The 18,809-nt window shown below is 43.7% G+C and overlaps 1 protein-coding gene across 1 annotated transcript in view; it reads right to left on the reverse strand.

The window, feature by feature from the left end:
- COL13A1 (collagen type XIII alpha 1 chain) overlaps positions 1 to 18,809 on the reverse strand; it is a 122,660-nt gene that overhangs the window by 34,344 nt on the left and 69,507 nt on the right. Inside the window, exons 21-29 of the mRNA XM_075610618.1 lie at positions 16,575 to 16,661; positions 15,022 to 15,075; positions 12,565 to 12,609; positions 11,953 to 12,021; positions 7,322 to 7,342; positions 6,008 to 6,061; positions 4,447 to 4,491; positions 2,093 to 2,245; positions 641 to 739 (exon numbers count right to left, since the gene is read on the reverse strand). Of these exons, the coding sequence (XP_075466733.1) occupies positions 641 to 739; positions 2,093 to 2,245; positions 4,447 to 4,491; positions 6,008 to 6,061; positions 7,322 to 7,342; positions 11,953 to 12,021; positions 12,565 to 12,609; positions 15,022 to 15,075; positions 16,575 to 16,661 (627 nt within the window). The remainder of the gene's footprint in view (positions 1 to 640; positions 740 to 2,092; positions 2,246 to 4,446; positions 4,492 to 6,007; positions 6,062 to 7,321; positions 7,343 to 11,952; positions 12,022 to 12,564; positions 12,610 to 15,021; positions 15,076 to 16,574; positions 16,662 to 18,809) is intronic.

Below are 18,809 nucleotides of genomic sequence, written 5' to 3' on the forward strand. Positions count from 1 at the left end.
CGTGTTGTGGCTGCTCCCCCGCGTGTGTCCCGGGCGCTCGCTCCGCTCCCCCGCTGACTGTAGCGGCGCCGGGGTGTGAGCTTGGGGGGTGTGAGCTTGGGGGGGATGAGCTTTTGTGTGTGAGCTTGGGCGGGGTGGGAATGTGTGTGTGTGTGTACACGGGACTCCGGGTAAGTTCGGGCACAGGGAGGGTGGGGGGGGGGGTGTGGAAGTTGAGGTGCGGTCCAGCTGACGGGGGAGAGTGAGGGGCACCGGGAGGGGATTGTGTGTGTGTGTCCCCGTCCGTGTGTGTGTGTGTCCCTGTGTGTGTGTGTGTGTCCCTGTGTGTCCTTTGGCCCGTCACTCCGCCTCAGGCCAATGAGAGGTGTGCGGGGGCGGGCCAAGGGACCAATGAGATTTCCCCTAGGGACACCGGACATCCAGGCAGGCAGGCATACAGTGCTTTCAATTATATAGTATAAGATTATATATATATATATATATATATATACACACACACTCTTCAGTGTAAAGCGGGAGTGAACTGAACAATTATAAGGTGGAAATATCCTTAGCATGTGTTTCTCTGAGTGAATGCACCTCTTCCTGAAATGTCCCGAGTTCACACAGGTTTTTCACATTACGACTTTTACATTCTTACTGTAAGTCCTGGAAGCCCAATTGGGCCAGGTAGCCCTGGGGGGCCAGGAATTCCTTGGTCTCCATGCTGTCCTTTTTCCCCAGTGGGGCCATCAAGACCCTGAAAACAAAAGCAATCCTTTTGTTAAGGTAACAGAGCAACAGATATGTTATTACATATAAATATACTAATAGCAACGTACATTGGCAGGACAAACAGCACTGAAAGGTGCATTTTCATTTTAGCTATTTTATCGAAAAAGAAATGTCTGCCCTTTTTCAACAGAAGTCCCACTCCCTATCTGCAACCTGGTGTTAGAAAGTTTCAACATGAATTAGGGAGGAGGAGTAAGCATGGAGATAGCACACAGTACAGGCATACCCCGGTTTAAGGACACTCACTTTAAGTACACTCGCGAATAAGGACATATCGCCCAATAGGCAAACGGCAGCTCGCGCATGCGCCTGTCAGCATGTCCTGAACAGCAATACCGGCTCCCTACCTGTACTGAAGCTGTGCGCAAGCGGGGAGACTATAGAGCCGGTTAGGAATGCGTTATTTACATGAGTTATGCACGTATACGACGATTGCCATACAGTACATGCATCGATAAGTGGGAAAAGGTAGTGCTTCACTTTAAGTACATTTTCGCTTTACATACATGCTCCGGTCCCATTGCGTACGTTAATGCAGGGTATGCCTGTACTGTTGTTGGCATTGAACACTAAACTTGTGAGGCTTGATTCCTACCTCAGTCACTTGCTGTATGTTCAATGTATCACTTTGGACAGCTCACTTTGGCCCATATTTACTAAGTGGTACTATTGCATAAGATACATTTCGGCATCAGAAGACACCTTATTCAGATATATGAGCCAGATGGTGTCTTATGGAATAACACTGCTTAGGAAATATGGGTCTGTATCTTCCACAGTCCTAAGCTTCTTACATTGTATTGTAACCTGTTCAGGGCAAGTGAGCATTGTTCCTGCATTATTGGACTATAGATATTGGTCTACCAGGAAGTTGGAGCTTCCACTGGTGTTTTGGTTAAAAAAATGTTTTGTGGATTGTTTTTAGAACGCCAATGGTTTTGGATTTGTAAAAAAAAAAAAAAATGAGGAATAAAAAATAACATTCAGCAGGTCTTTAAAATTTTTTTTTTTTTTTTGAAGTGGGAACTTTTGTGTATAATTTATGTGTTTTCCAGTCATAAAAGCCAAACATTCACCCAGTTTATTAAAAAACAAACAAAAAAAATAACCATCTGAGAATGAGCTTTTCTCGGGATTAGGCTCTTAAACAACGAATTGGCGAAGGTCAGATTTTGAACCAAGAAACTTGCCCACTATTAACCACCACGTTGTGAAAGATGAATGTACAATTATTATAGCGTCACAGAACATGCAGTGCTGGCGTATATATCTGTATCTCATAATTACAGTATACCAGTTATACTCCGCGTCTACTCACAGGGGAACCTGTTTCTCCGGCTTCTCCCTTATCTCCCTTTAGCCCTTGCATCCCTCTGGAACCAATGTCTCCCTTTGGTCCTGGAAGTCCATCCTGTCCAGGAGCTCCGGTGGAACCAGAAGGTCCGGACTCACCAGATTTTCCCCGAGGCCCCTAAAACATGCAATATTTGCAAGCAAATCCAGATTTTTGGAGCAATCCATAACATTTCATTCACAAAGTATATAGTACAGACAGTATATAGACAGTATATAGACAGTATATAGAAGGTATATAGACAGTATATAGACAGGGCTCATGGGTAGGCTCAAATGTCTAGAAAACAATATCTTCAAAAAGTGGTGCAAAGAGAACAAAGAGGGACCCTATTTCCTTCAACGGTAACAACAAAAAACAAAAGTATTTCCCAGCACTCAACATTTTAATTTGAACATAAAAGAAACATAGGGACACACAAAAAACAAAATATACGACTGTCTATCCCCCCATTGTACTGCACTCAGAAACATATTTGCCCATCATAAATAAATAATTCCAATACATTATATACCCGATGAAGGACCCTGATGGGCTCGAAAGCTTGAAGCACATCAACTACAACCAGCATGGCTACCCACCCTTCTAAGCAGGAAAATATATGTAAATAATGAATTAAAGTCAATTTTCCCCTTCCTAAGTTTTCTCAATGAGCTTTTATTTTGATGCGGACATTTAACTCAATGTTAGCCACTGTTACTGGTTCAGATGCCGAGCACTCGGAGGCCATTACAGCTTAGACCAGTGCAAACGCTTGATTTCTGAATGCTGTAAACCAGGGGTTCTCCACTCCAGTCCTCAAGCCGTCTCAACAGGTCAGGTTTTCAGGATATCCCTGGTTTGGCACAGGTGACTTCATTAGTCCCTGCTTCAACACAGGTGGCTCAATCAGAGGCTCTGATTGAGCCCGAGGCAACTGAGCTTCTGACTGAGCCACCTGTGCTGAAGCAGGGATATCCTTAAAATCTGATTGGTTGGGGGATCTTGAGGACTGGTGTTTGAGAACCCTTGTTGTAAACGTTTAGCCTATACATTGGGACAGGGTTGCGCAAACTGGGGGGCGCACCTCCAGGGGAGGCGCAAGAATTTCTAGGGGGGGCGCGGCGGTTACAGAGGCCCCGTGCTCTTCCCCAAGGCATTTAAATTAAATGCCGGGGAGACATGAGGCCTCTTTAACTCCCTTACTTGCTCTCTGCTGGCTCTTCAGCGACACGTTGCCACGGGGTCATGTGAGGTATCGCCATGGCAACCCGTGTCAAATGAAGCGGCGGGGTCACGAGTCGTGACGTCACATGACCCGCTGCATCATTTCACGCCGGGTCCTTGGAGAGGAGGGGCGCGAACGCTGCGGCTGCCAGGCAGGGGGCGAAGCTCAGGAAGTTGGCGCACCCCTGCATTAGGATATCATCAGAATAAAGTACAGCAGTTTTAACACACGTGCTACCACAGGGAATGGCAGCATCTACTTTCTTGTGGCGTGCTATTTTCTATCGTGCAGTAACAATAATAATAACACAGGGGGAGGAGCTTCTTCATTGCTGGCCGGAGGGTGGAACATGGCACTGGTAGGAGACTTCAAATAGAGATCTGTATCCTGTAGCACTCAAAAACACAGTGACAAAAGTCAAATAGACATTTAAAGTCTTTGTCTGCATCATTATAAAGACTTTGAAAGTCTATTTAACGTTTGTCAAGGAGTTTCTGAGTGCCACAAGATACTGTTCTCTATTTGAAGTCTATGTAGCGATTTCTGTTGGGATTTTCCTGCTAGAGCGCCAACCGCCATTTTGAAAGGAGTGGAGTGCACCCGCCATCCTTTAATACTGGTTGTATAATTGGACTCCATGCATTTATCCATGGTGACAGCAGAATAATTCATTCTTTGAAGGAACCCAATAAAAAAAATTCTGAGTGATAATACTCAATATTGTCATATCCTGTATCAGCCCAATTCTGACTTTGGAAGGCACATTAACCAGGTTCTTTGAAATGAATAAATATAAGCTGGGTCCTTCCTGATCCACTTGTGCAGCATTACAAGCACATTCTTATGCATTTGTATGATACATGGGCTAGTTTATTCTGTTTTGCCTCTACATCTCACCTATAAATAAATGTTTTTTTTTTTCATATTGCTTTTCTTATTTATGATTGCGTTGGCAATATCATTGGTTTCGCTTGCGCATTATGGCTTCATTCATACCACTTTACTGAACAGAAAATAACTCTGAATACTCCGGGGTTTTAGGTTTTGTATATTCTGGTTATTCCTCATAAAATGAAAAGACGGGCAGCAGCTCGTGCCACAGAACTCTTACCTTCTCTCCATCATGACCCGGAGGACCTGGTAATCCTATTTCACCCTAGCAGGAGGAAAGAAACCATTGTATTTACATCAAGTACAAGGTTATACTTTCGGTCAATTTTCAGTATTCTACTGAATATTATTAAACTACATGAAATGTTACTTTGAAGGAGCAATTCGTGCCGTTTTTTTATTTTTTTAACACATATTTGAAGCAGGGGGTCCTGGAGCTGAACCCCATTAATTTCAGCTCTGCTTCTGGAGATACTTACCTACATCAGATACTTACCTGGATCAGAGATTAGTGGTGGACCCTTCAAAAACTCCCCCGTGACTCCCTACCACCTCTGCCAATCAGAGCATCCTGGACAGAGTTCCCTCTCTCTTACCCCTCTTACACCAAGTATCGTTTCCTCCGAGGAGGTGGGGCCAGCAGGAGAGAGGGAGCCCCCTACACATGGAGCAGTGCAGGAGGTTCTGACTGGCGGTTAACCTCCGGCAGACCCCAGTGGCACCGGAGAAGGTAGGGGCTTATGCAGGTCGGAATGTCCGGCGGGCACTTTTTGAAATTGAGGGTGCCCCCCATTTACTCTTTCTGCCCCCCTCACATGTCGCTCTCGCCGCCCCTATGTCACCCACTCCCTCCATGAGAGCGGGGTTCATTGAAGGTTGTGGTTTCTTTTAAAGGACCAGCAGGAACGTTCTTCATAGATAACATTACAGTGTTCAGAGCATTTCAATGATGGCGTACGGTAGTAGCACAGAAGGAAGGCAGCAGACGTTTCTAAGGCTACAATTATACAGGAGCTGCTGGGCAGAAGGGCAATGAGGCAAAGCGGCAAGTTGAACTGCAGGCCGGAGGAGACAGGGAGGCGTGGCAGAGGCGTGGCCATGAGCGGTTTGCCCTCATTGGCTGAACCGCTCACGTGACGCGGCCGTCGCCTGCCAGGAACAAATTCCTCTGTCTCCTCTCCAGTCTGCCGCCCTGCAGTTCGGCGCTGCGCAACCGTCGCAATAGGTATGTTTGGTTACATTGGATTTATGTGCTTTGTTTTTCAGCCGCGCGTGACGCCGCTGGGCGATTTTAGGTATAATCACAGCCCAAAGGTGAGACGTAGCGGTGGGAATAAACTCTTGCAGGAGACTTCATGTGGAGAGGTGAAGCTCGTGTCAACGTCAAAGACATTGTTTCTGTTTAATGAAGAAGTTGAAAATTTGTTCCCATGTCATTTACTCCGGTGTGTTTTTAAACATATATGTGTGAGTACTAGTACGGATAAATCCGACAGTGAGCATAGGAATCATGCTTTCCTCTGTGTTGCTACAGTACACGTCGCCCACTTACAGTCCTTTAAAAGGTATCCCAACCTACAATGAATTTACACTCCTCCTGGGCCAATATTACTACAGGAGCTTAAAAATAAATATTTTTTCTAAGTGTATTGTTTTATATAAAGGTGACAATCACCTTCATTTGATCTACTATACATGTCGCTCCATTGGTCCACACTGGTCCCGTAAGGACACAGAGCTAGCCAATCCATTAACGCATTGGTCGCAGGGTAAATTCTCACCTTGTGTCCCGGTAATCCATGAGGACCAGGAGGTCCCGGAAGTCCAGGAGGCCCCTAGTTTGAGAAAACATCATTTAGCTTCTTTTCGGTTTACAAATGTTTATGATTTCAGAAAGATTGCATGAAGTCCTAAAAAAGCAGCAACTTTAAGGGCTCATATTAACGAAGTAGCACTAAGCGATAAGATAAGACATATTACAGATCCTTATGGCCCATTTACATGAATGTTTTGTAAGGTTACTATGTAACTATGTAAGGTATTTTAGGACTGTGCGCCACTTTGTAAATATGACCCTTGGTCTTCCTTTTACGGTTTATTCTGTAATTCTAAAGTGCTTGTTCTTTTTATTAAATTTACTGATTATAAACATATTTGTACTTTTTCTCCACAGATTTTCTGTAAATCTCACTGAATTTTATCAACAGCCATCCTAAATACCCCAATACAGTGTTTTCCAATAAAATGCCGTTTTTAAGTAAAGACCCCCCCAGATATTTTGTCTTGTCAACCAGAACCTGCGAAATCAGCAGGATGCCCTGGGTAGCATGTTTCATCATGCTGGTTTAATACTTATTTACTTTTTTATTTGATACAATTAGAAGTTCCCTTCAGCATTTTACTCTTTAGTCACTCCTGTGTCATAGCCTTAGCACTTTCACGGCCTGCAGGGTTTCTGGAAGGACAGGGGCTAATAAAGGGGGTGGTTGTAACATGCCCCCGATATTTATGCCTCGACACACATGAAAAAAAGGATTTTTTTGTGTGTGTGCTGGTGTCTGATGTCATGAACTTGTTTAACAAAGATTATAAGAGTTGGCCACTGTGCCTTGGATGCAAATTCTTAGCCAGTGACGATTATGGCAATGGAGAGTTGACACGGATATGATCTGGGGATTTGATACATTATAATGCTGCGTCACATACTTCTCTACTAATGCCTTTTATAGATTGTTTGCTGACGCACGAGATGCTTAAGGAAGCTAAAAGGAATCCAGGATAGCTTAGCGTGATAAAGTTCAAAATGCCTTCGTTAGCACCAACTTAACCTTTTCGTTGCCAGAACAGGTGGCAGGACTGTTTGGCAGGGAAAGGGTTTATGGTAGTAGCATGTCGTGATACATCACTGACGTAGGGTCCTTTCAGAAAACAATGCACATATAACAGAAACAGATGAGAGTCTAGGCACGTCCATTTACTTTTTGGGTAACTTAATTAAAACATTATTTTACAGGAAAATATACTAAGAGTCGATCATTTAGAATGAAAAAAAAAAAAAGAGATGAAAATGGTTAAATAAATATTTTTTTTCTTACCAGGGCCAACATTCGAATTTCCTGCAATAACAATAATGATGCATATTTTAATAAAGTGTAAATTAGAAGATTATAAACCTTGTATATTTCATTTTCAGAGATAAAGCCTACAAGAACCATCATTGTATTGTATTATATTGTATGTCTTTATTTATATAGCGCCATTAATGTACATAGCGCTTCACAGTAGTAATACACATGGTAATCAAATAAATAACAGATAATATAAATAACAGATCATGGGAATAAGTGCTTTAGACATAAAAGTAACATTAAGGAAGAGGAGTCCCTGCCCCGAGGAGCTTACAGTCTAATTGGTAGGTAGGGAGAACGTAGAGAGACAGTAGGAGGGAGTTCTGGTAAGTGCGTCTGCAGGGGTCCAAGCTTTATGTATCATGTATTCAGAATATCCACAGTGCTACTCATATGCTTCTTTAAGCAAGTGTGTCTTAAGTTGGGTCTTAAAGGTGGATAGAGAGGGTGCTAGTCAGGTACTGAGGGGAAGGGCATTCCAGAGGTGTGGGGCAGTCAGTGAAAAAGGTTTAAGGTGGGAGAGGGCTTTAGATACAAGGGGGGTAGAAAGAAAACATCCTTGAGAAGAACGCAAGAGTCTGAATGGTGCATAACGAGAAATTAGGGCTGAGATGTAAGGAGGGGCAGAAGAGTGTAAAGCTTTAAAAGTGAGGAGAAGAATGAAGTGTGAGATGCGGGATTTGATCGGAAGCCAGGAGAGGGATTTCATGAGGGGAGATGCTGAGACAGATCTAGGAAAGATTAGAGTGATTCTGGCAGCAGCGTTTAGGATAGATTGTAGGGGAGACAGGTGAGAGGCATGAAGGCCGGACAGCAGAAGGTTACAGTAATCAAGACGGGAGAGAATGAGGGCCTGAGTCAGAGTTTTAGCAGTCGAGCAACAGAGGAAAGGGTGTATCTTTGTTATATTGCGGAGGAAAAAGCGACAGGTTTTAGAAATGTTTTGAATGTGAGGGGCGAATGTGAGAGAGGAGTCGAGTGTGATCCTTAGGCAACGTGCTTGGGCTACTGGGTGAATGATCGTAGTTCCAACAGTAATGTGGAAGGAGGTAGTAGGGCCAGGTTTGGGAGGAAGTATGAGGAGCTCTGTTTTAGCCATGTTGAGTTTAAGGCGGCGGAGGGCCATCCAGGATGATATAGCAGAGAGACATTCAGAAACTTTGATTTGTACAGCAGGTGTAAGGTCGGGTGTTGAAAAGTATATTTGTGTGTCGTCAGCATAGAGGTGATAATTAAACCCAAAAGATGTTATTAGGTCACCTAGAGAGAGTGTGTACAGAGAAAAGAGAAGAGGTCCCAGGACAGAGCCCTGGGGTACCCCCACAGAGAGATCAATAGAGGAGGAGGAGGTGTTAGCAAAAGAGACACTGAAAGTACGATGGGAGAGGTAGGATGAGATCCAGGATAGAGCTTTGTTCCGAATACCAAGAGTATGGAGAATGTGAAGGAGAAGAGGGTGGCCCACAGTGTCAAATGCTGCAGAGAGGTCGAGTAATATGAGCAGAGTGTAATGACCTCTGTCTTTGGCAGCATGGAGGTCGTCAGTTATTTTAGTGAGGGCTCTTTTCGTGGAGTGAGCAGTGCGGAAGCCAGATTGTAGAGGGCCTAGGAGAGAATAGGTGTTGAGAAAATGGAGCAAGCGAGAGAATACAAGACGTTCAAGGAGTTTAGAGGTAAAAGGCAGGAGGGAGACAGGTCGATAGTTAGAAAGACACGTAGGGTCAAGCTTGCTGTTTTTGAGTAATGGTATGACTGTTGCATATAAATACAAAAAAGACACAGCGCACAACACTCATAGTGCAATTACAAAATTATATTGACATGAACAAATTATTAGGTGAGTATTGTGCGTACATCAGTGCAGTTAAAACAAGCAGTTTCGGGATATGTTACCCAACGCCTCAAATGACTGGAACAGATGTCCTCACAGGGGTAGAATCGCTGATGGCTCTGTGGCAGGATTTCAGTAGGGCAGATGGAAAGCCTCTGTGCGTCCTTGCTCCCCAGAGCATGAGTCGAACGGGAGCTGCTGGCCCATGCAGTGTTTGTTCAGAGAATGGCTGAACACCAGCTGAGTACTCTCACTCCCCTCCGTGTGCAACACTTCCTGGTGGATGACGTCACCGCGGGGAGTCGCCGATTTCGGCGCCGTTCAGTCTGTCAGCTCGCGCAGTAGAGTACTGGTTGGAAGGTAGAGCTATTGGCAAGAATGTCCTACGCGTTTCGAAAACAGCAGTTTTCTTCATCAGGGAAGTTTTCGAAACGCGTAGGACATTCTTGCCAATAGCTCTACCTTCCAACCAGTACTCTACTGCGCGAGCTGACAGACTGAACGGCGCCGAAAATCGGCGACTCCCCGCGGTGACGTCATCCACCAGGAAGTGTTGCACACGGAGGGGAGTGAGAGTACTCAGCTGGTGTTCAGCCATTCTCTGAACAAACACTGCATGGGCCAGCAGCTCCCGTTCGACTCATGCTCTGGGGAGCAAGGACGCACAGAGGCTTTCCATCTGCCCTACTGAAATCCTGCCACAGAGCCATCAGCGATTCTACCCCTGTGAGGACATCTGTTCCAGTCATTTGAGGCGTTGGGTAACATAACCCGAAACTGCACTGATGTACGCACAATACACACCTAATAATTTGTTCATGTCAATATAATTTTGTAATTGCACTATGAGCGTTGTGCGCTGTGTCTTTTTTGTATTTATCTGTTAGCTCCAGGGGGTTCCTGAGCCCCCCCTTCCATCACAGCTGCAGACGCTCTGTTCAAGGTCACGTAATTAATTATTTAATTACTTTATCACTATTTATCACGTTTTATTTACTTGCTGCGCACTTTAACCTCTTGTTCACAAAATGACTGTTGCATGTTTGAGTAGTCAATTGAATCAATATTTCCTCCTAAATTAGATTGTATTGAGTTTACTGGGTCTTTGTATGTGTCTCTGATTGGAACGCATGGGAGAGCAATCATCTCTTCGAATGCTGGCAGATAGGCGCGAGAGGAGAGAGAAGAGAGGGAGGAGAGAAAGAGGAGAGAGAGGAGATGTTATTGTTGGATTATACGTCACAGTGACGGATTTCATTGACACCCGGAATGAAACGCTAAGGAATGGACATGTGGTTTGGCCCCGGTGGAGCCTGTGAATGGACTAGCAATACATTACCTTCCGGCGCGTGTTGCTCTAACTCAGGGGTGCTCAACTCCAGTCCTCAAGCCCCCCAACAGGTCAGGTTTTCAGGATATCCCAGCTTCAGCACAGGTGGCTCAATCAGAGGCTCAGTCGAAGCCTGAGCCTCTGATTGAGCCACCTGTGCTGAAGCAGGGATATCCTGAAAACCTGACCCTTTGGGGGGCTTGAGGACTGCAGTTGAGCACCCCTGCTTGGTGTTATTATGGTGAACATGCCCACTTGGTAGTAATGCCAGTTGCTGGCATATGCGTTATGATTATGTTAAATATGTTAATGTGTTAAATTGCTGGCAAGGATTGTTTCATAAATGCTGTGACCGTTTTCATCCGAAATAGGTTTCTTTGTATTATTGGGTTTTGGGTGGGACGGCCCCATGGTTTGGGAAGGATATGAAGGAATCCGAGGGTCAAGATATTAAAGGCAAAAGAAGATCTGGCTAGTGGAATTCCCTGGTGAGCGTCCTGGAAAATAAACTTCTAAGTAATTGCATTTCAAAGAGCCTGTGATTTCCAGACATGATCTGACTGAGCAATGTCATTTACTGAATTATAACATTTCAAAGATGCGATTTCCTAGTACCAGTGCTTACTTTTATTTGCACTGTTGTGTCGTTATCTCCTTGTATTTTACTCGTTTCTGCTCTAACATGGTTGGTTTAATAACATAAAAAAAATAAGTAGTAATAATAATGTCATTCTATTTTGACTGCGATAATTATATTTTTAAGAACAGTCATGGAAAAGTACTCCACAGGAGTTATAGGATTCCCCGGGAATACGCTGTCAGGGCTGCTCCATTATGTTTTACTTTATTAAATAAGATCCTTTGGGCCATACTGACTAAAATGTGCTATACTATACATTACTTTACAGGCCATGAATGGTACCTTATGGCTTAGCACTGCCTACTGATGATTCAAAAGACTGCACATGCCATTGCCAATAGTACACTTTGACCTGGGAGGCGTGAGATTTGTTTTGGGGGGGGGGGGGGGCGTGGCGGTTACAGTGACCCCGCGCTCTTCCTCAAGGCATTTAAATTAAATGCCTGGGGACAGCGCGAGGCCTCTGTAACTCACTTACCGTGACTCAGCCGGAGTCGGGCGATGTGTCACCATGGCAATGCGCAGGGTCACGTGATGTGATGTCACATGACACCGCAGCGTTATTTCACACCCGTGGCCATGGCAATGGGGCGTGTTTTTAAGTGCTGTTTGGATTGCTTCTTTAAACAGTTCAATATAGTTTTCTCCAAATATTATATTGTAGGAAGGAGGCCTCCCCCTCATCATACAACCTTCTGCTATTTACAAACTGTTTTTTTTTACCTGAACCAGGAAGTTGAGAGGAGAATTGTTGATGAGAGGCGGGTTTTCTCACAGATACAGAATACATTGCTTACCTGTAGGGCCTCGTTGATGTTGCCATTATATTCAACCATCTCTGATTTCCCCGGCTCCCCCTTTAGACCCTGTCACAAAATGTAAATTGCCATCAGTAGGAGGACTTGTTGAGTTTTACTGCACTAAACACACTTAACCCTTTCACTGCCAGAAGGTTATGAGCCTAAGGCCGAGACCATAGTCCAGGCGCGCATGCGACGGAGTGCATGGCCTCGCAGGCGCCTGTCAGCCGAGCGACCTGTTGACTACAGATCCTCGCGACGGGGAGGCGTGTCGGAGGCGTGACCGATGACGTCATGGAGCTGGTTCGCCCTCATTGGGCAAACCGCCAACGTGACCCGGCCGTCACGAGACAAAGTCCAAAAATGTTGGCTCGCGAAAAACAGACGCGTCGTCGCTCACATGCACTCACATGCACTCGTGTGTGTGCGCGTGCTATTGACGTTCCCATAGACTTAATGCTCAGCACAGACGCGGCCTAAGTCTATATCCACCGGAGCAGCCGAAGATCCCCATTGACGAGACCGAGCTTCCACTTAGGGGGCAATTCCATATCCACCAAAGTGTGGTAACAGTCCCCCGTCATTCTGACAAAAAGCAACAAGACTTACTCGTGGTCCAGAGGGGCCTTGTTCTCCCTTAGCTCCTGTAGCACCCTGCAAAAATACAAATAGGTTTAATTAAAGGCATGAAAGTAGATGAAAAAAAAGAATCTAATCCAGATTCCTTGCCCCAAAGAGCTTACAATCTAAATTGTGTATTGGAAGAAAATACAGAGACAATAGTACACTGAAGTGCAAAATGTATAGGGCAAGCGCCAACATGTAACGCAACCAAAATTGCGGTTGTGTACTCCTATTCAAGTAAATATTTCATAAGCCCCTAAGTGCGTATGCAGTGAGTCATGGGGGCATCTTACACCTCTAGGCTTCATGGCAATGGTGACGTTTGAGGCATTTCTTGAAGATGGGGAGAGAGGAAGCTTGATGGGTGGTGATGGGAAGTGATTTCCAGAGAAAGAGGGGTTTAATAGAAATATATCAGAGAACCAAGTGGGACAGAGAGAGGACAGCCATGAGAAAGCACAGAGAAAAGGCGAACATAGGAGGGACGGGGGAAGGAGGAACCGTGAAGGAGAGGAGGAGAATTTTGTAGGTGATATGGAAATTAACCCTAGTACGTAGTAATCGAGAAAAACGATACTTACCAACTCCAATGCCACTTTGAAACTCATAATATACTGGATGCTAACGAGTCAGAATTCAGATCCAAACATGGCACTGAATCGGCCCTCCTCACTATATGGAACAATATACTACATCTACTGGATAAAGGACATGACTTGGCCATCATATTTCTCGATCTGTCGGCTGCATTTGACACTCTTAATCATAAGATGATCGCCACTAGAATGAAGGAAGTTGCTGGCTTCAGGGACACTGCGCTTTATTAGATCATGTCATTCTTGAAAGACTGCAAGCAATCCACCCATATGGGACAACATATGGTACAACATATGGTACCATATACCACGGTTACATGTGGAGGATCTTCATTTTCCCTCCTCCTGTTCAACATCTGCATTAAACCTTAGACAGACCACATTAGAAGAAGAGGACATAGATTCCAACTTTATGCCAATGACACTCATTGGAGCATCCAATAATCACAAGGAACAATCAAATTCACTTACTCAATGTCTTAATGATTCTACAAGCAAAGAAACACACTGCCAATGAATAAATTGCAAGACCTCAGGAACTCCGCTTTTCAATAGGTAACAACAGTTACATTACATAAAAACAAGTAAGAAATGTAGGAGTCATCCTTAATGACCAGGACACCCTCCCACCCAAGTCAATGCCACAGCTAAAGCTTCAGTCAATGCTCTGAAAATGATAGAGGATTGCCCATCTCCTGACAAAAAAAGACCTCACCACCGTCACAGTCGACCTGGTCCTAACAGTAATAATGCTCTCTACGTAGGAATGCCGACCTACTTTTTTTCTACTTTCCAGGCGCTCCAGAACTCTGCAGCCAGAATTATCATTGACACCAGGAAGTTTGACCATATCACCCCTCAATTGAGAAAACGTCACTGGTTGCCCACCAAGCAAACAGCAACGTTTAAACGCCTCTCTATGGTACACCGGACCCTCCACGGCACAGGACCCCTCTACCTTCAAACAAATTTTCAGTTCCAGACACCCACCTCGAATCTACGATCCCAAAACCTTCAATTTATAAAAAAGTCCCGAGATTCAAATGCACTATACGAGCTGGTTGTGCCCCTTCGGTACAGGGAGACAGGGAATGGAATACCCTCCGCATATTCACCAGAAACATCAAAGACCTTCCCACTTTCAGAAAACGGCTCAAGGCTTGGCTCTTTGAAATCGCCTTTCCGAACCCAGCTTGATTCTTCGCTCCACCTTTGGAGTTTTTAAAAAGCGCATAGGAGCAGGTTCGCTGTGTGTTTGCACTATACAAGACATTGAGAGAGATAGATAGTAGCTACTACATCATTGGGTCTGGCACGCTGGGTGCTCAATGACGTCGCAGCTACGCTCCCCGCCTCCCCCCCCCCCCCCCCCCCACCAAAAAAGTAGTCTTTTTCTTAGGGGAGATCACGTCCTGGGCTGAAATCTGCCCTGATGATGAACGGAAAGGGAATGACTACTTCCCTTTCTTCATCAATGACAGAGCGATCACGGTCATGTGATCCGCGAGTGCCGGATGGGTCGGTGCACTCTGACCTCGGGCCCCCTCCAGCACACAAAGGGTTAATGGGAAGCCAGCCGAGGAATCTGAGGAGGAGAGAGGCAGGGACAGATCCAACAGCTGATGTCCGCATAGATTGTGAAACAGAGAGTGGTGGGGTAGGAAGTCCATACTGACCAGCAGAAGATTGCAGTAGTTAAGATGAAAGAGAATGTGGGCGTGGATTGTGGGTTCTGTGTAGATGGTCAGCGATATATTGTTATCCCACTGTGTGACCACTTGGCTCACTGCTCTGATTTGTGGCTCTGTGTCATGTAAACACCTACAGCTGGTAGTACTGTGTATACCTTGTCACCCCGCTGCCCTGGAATTCCATGTTGGCCGATATCACCAGCTTCTCCCTATGCAAAAGACAAAAAGCATGTCAATTTTTAAGGTATCAGATAGAAAAGCATTTCAATCTTTTTTTCTTGATGGGATAGTAATTAGAGTGATTATGACAGACTTTAAACATAGTTAGACTATATCAAGTATTCACTGTAAATATACTTTATTGCAAGCCAGAGAAAATTAAAACATATATGATAGAACCATAATATTATTTTTTTAATTCGATATTAGCTCTCGTTGAGGTTGGCTAAAATCCTAATTTCACTTTTCATGCCATCAGAGAACATCTGAAGTTCACATTTTCAAATATTTCAAAACAATAATTCCTAATATTCCATTGCTTCAGGCCAGGCTTGGACAACACGTTCTTTTCTTAACGCATTGTCCGTATAGAATTGCAAGTACAAATAATATTTATTCCTAACGTGTTCAAGTTAAAAAGATTTTAAGCAAAAATCGGTTTCTTTTGTTCTTCAACCTTTTCCCACCTTTTGCGGGAGGATGGGAATAATGAAAAAAATGATTCCCTTTGTGTCTTACACAATATCCCTGATTGTCATATTTCTGGTTTCAAAGGAGAGGAATGTTCTTAGCAAAATGTCTCTTACAACTTCCTGTTTCTTTGTCTTCATTCTAACAAGGTTCTCAAACCCGAAAATCAAAGAGGTTTGAAAGGTTTGATCAGCTGGAGAGAGAAGTAAGCGATTTAATGCTATAAATAACTGGCTGAATATGAATCGTGTACAGTTTACACGGACACGCTTCAGCTGGCATGTAAAACTAGAGGGTACATTACAATTCAGATGAATTAGTAGTTCAGCAATTACCCCCTTCTCCTCCAGAAGTGCCTGAAAGCCTTGCTCCAGTATTATAGGGAAAGGCTGCAGTGACACTAATATACACTGACTTCTAAAATGACACCATTTCTGTTCAGTTTTGCGATGCACCAATATACTTTAGGGACACAACACAACATTTGTTGTAATACTTGTTATCTTATACTATGCACTTGCATTTCTGTTTCAATATTAACCCAGGGAACAAAATACAATGGCACTTCAGTGGTCTTAATGCAAAAAAATGCAACATTTATTCAAGCAAGAATATTTTTTTTTGTACTGTATCAAGATCACTGGGGTGTCGTTATATTTCGTTCTCTGGGTTTTCCTGCTGGTGGACTTGGCCTGCTCGGCACTCGTGGCAGATTTTCTATAGTGCCACGAGTACTCCTTCTCCTCGACATCAACATTAACCCAGCAAGTCATGTATAACAACAACAATACTTAATATCTTAAAGATCCCTCTCATGTTATTATACACTTGTAGATAACGTTGGCGTCAGCCGGGCATCAATTTGACTGTATTGGTTTATGTTACACAAATCCCACATGTTTATCACGTATCCTCAGATGAACGGTAACATTGGAAGAGGGTCCTCACTGGATGTTTTCGCCACCTCCTGAAGATTATCCCCTGAAAAGTGGGAAAAAAGGATCCTAAGAACACACACCTTTGGTCCTGTAGGTCCTGTTAAGCCTGGGGATCCAGGTTCCCCTTTAACTCCACCAAGTGCATTGCCCGTGTCTCCCTTCTCACCCTGTATGAAGAAAATATCCAAATAATGTGTATACAAATATAGCAAATAAAAATATCGCTTGAGAACATATTCACATGTCTCAGACCAGTCTGTAACCCTGCCTTTCCCCATTATCTCTTAGCATACAGTGTTTCCACCTCAGCCAGGGATTCTGGGAAATGACATGCAAATGAGCGCACAGTGTCACCTTATGCTTCTGATCCATTTTAACATGGACCCCTATAAGCTTATGCCTGCCGCATTACACAACTTTTCAGCACAGACTGGGTTTTATGGGTGTTTAAAACAGCATGCATTGGCTTGAGGATTTGCTTGTGTAATACGAGCTTGAGACAAAAGGTGGCACTGAGTGCTCATTTGCATGTCATTTCCCAGAATCCCTTGCTGCAGTGGAAGTGCTGTATGCTGGGCGATAATGGGGAAAGACAGGGTTGCAGACCTGTCTAAGACATGCAAATGAACATACAGTAATACTTACAGTTGCTTTATGCTTTACTGTGGAGGGTTTTTGTCACTTTTTTTTTTACCCACCATAACCTTAATAATAATGGTGATTACCTAGTTTAGTCTCAAACCAGCTTAGCCATTACAACCAACCTCACACTGATGATACCCATCAAGGTTGAAACATGTCTGTGAGTGGGTTTAATGGCTTTGCATCTCATCCCAGCCTCTGTCTAAAAGCTGTGTTTAAAACAGCATGCATTGGCTTGAGGATTTGCTTGTGTAATACGAGCTGGAGACAAAAGGTGGCACTGAGTGCTCATTTGCATGTCATTTCCCAGAATCCCTTGCTGCAGTGGAAGTGCTGTATGCTGGGTGATAATGGGGAAAGACAGGGTTGTAGACCTGTCTAAGACATGCAAATGAACATACAGTAATATTTACAGTTGCTATATATATATATATATATATATATATATATATATATATATATATATATATATATATATATATATATATATATACATATATATACACAAATAATGTGTACTGTATATGAATAATTAAGCAATAAAGCTTCAATATAAGACCCTTTTCCCTAGTACTATATCAAATTTGACAGGTTATCCTAAGGATCTTAGTTTAATGCAATTTCTCCAAACCCTAAAACATTATAGGAAAACAAGCCAAGCAAGAACTTGATTTATAAAAAGAATACTGCAGTTTTAACTAATATCTTAGATACCATTTGTGCTTTTTTTGGCAATAGGATTTGAAATTTGAACCAATAAACTACACCAATAATATTTCTGGAAAAAATACTTCAACCTTCGTCTAGCTATTGTGGAATGCTAAACATTAGTTTCTTTGTGTTTTTAAAAGACTATGAAGGTTTTGATTCCTATTTTTTCTAAAGATATTCTTACTTTTTTCTCTTTCTTTGTACTCATCAAATAGCCCTCTAGAAACCTAAGAACAAAGTGACTTTCGTCACACAGAGAAAAAGCTACACTTGCTGATGCTAAAAATATCTGACTGGACGTCAGTCCCCCACCTGGTCACACACAGTGAAGAATTTAACAGTATTGGGCGAACTGCAATTGCAGAAATTCTGTCATTTAATGTTATTGAATCCAGCAGTGGCTGGAAACTATGACATCACGTTGCATTCTAACCCGACACCCATCGTCCTTGGGGGCTATAATGTACTCACCACACCAGATAGTCCTTTTGGGGATGTCAAAGAGAGGATGACAAAGATAAGCTAAAGATATATAATCCAGTCCACAAGGGCCACCAACAGGTCATGTTTTTAGGGTATCCCTGCATCAGCACAGGTGGCTCAATCAGTGGTACAGTCTTCGAATGAGCCACTGATTGAGACACTTGTGCTGAAGCAGGGATATCCTGAAAACCGGACTTGTTGGTGGCCCTTGAGGACTGCAGTTGCCCACCCCTGGGCTAAACACTCAAATTGAAAGAGGTAGAGCTAGGGAAATAGTTTTATTGATTCATTTTACTGAAGGTTACATGGGGCAGCTGTGTACAGGCGTAGAAGCAAATTAGGAATATAATAACCACAACATTTCAATGAATAAAACACAGGGATGGAAGTTGTAACCTACAGTTAAAGTACAGACTGATACTAACCACCCTTTCTAGGAGGTAAGGTAATGAGAGGGAGACGTAGCCTTTGTCCCACGG

Source organism: Ascaphus truei, chromosome 8 (genome assembly GCF_040206685.1).
Source record: "Ascaphus truei isolate aAscTru1 chromosome 8, aAscTru1.hap1, whole genome shotgun sequence".
NCBI classification, from domain to species: domain Eukaryota; kingdom Metazoa; phylum Chordata; class Amphibia; order Anura; family Ascaphidae; genus Ascaphus; species Ascaphus truei.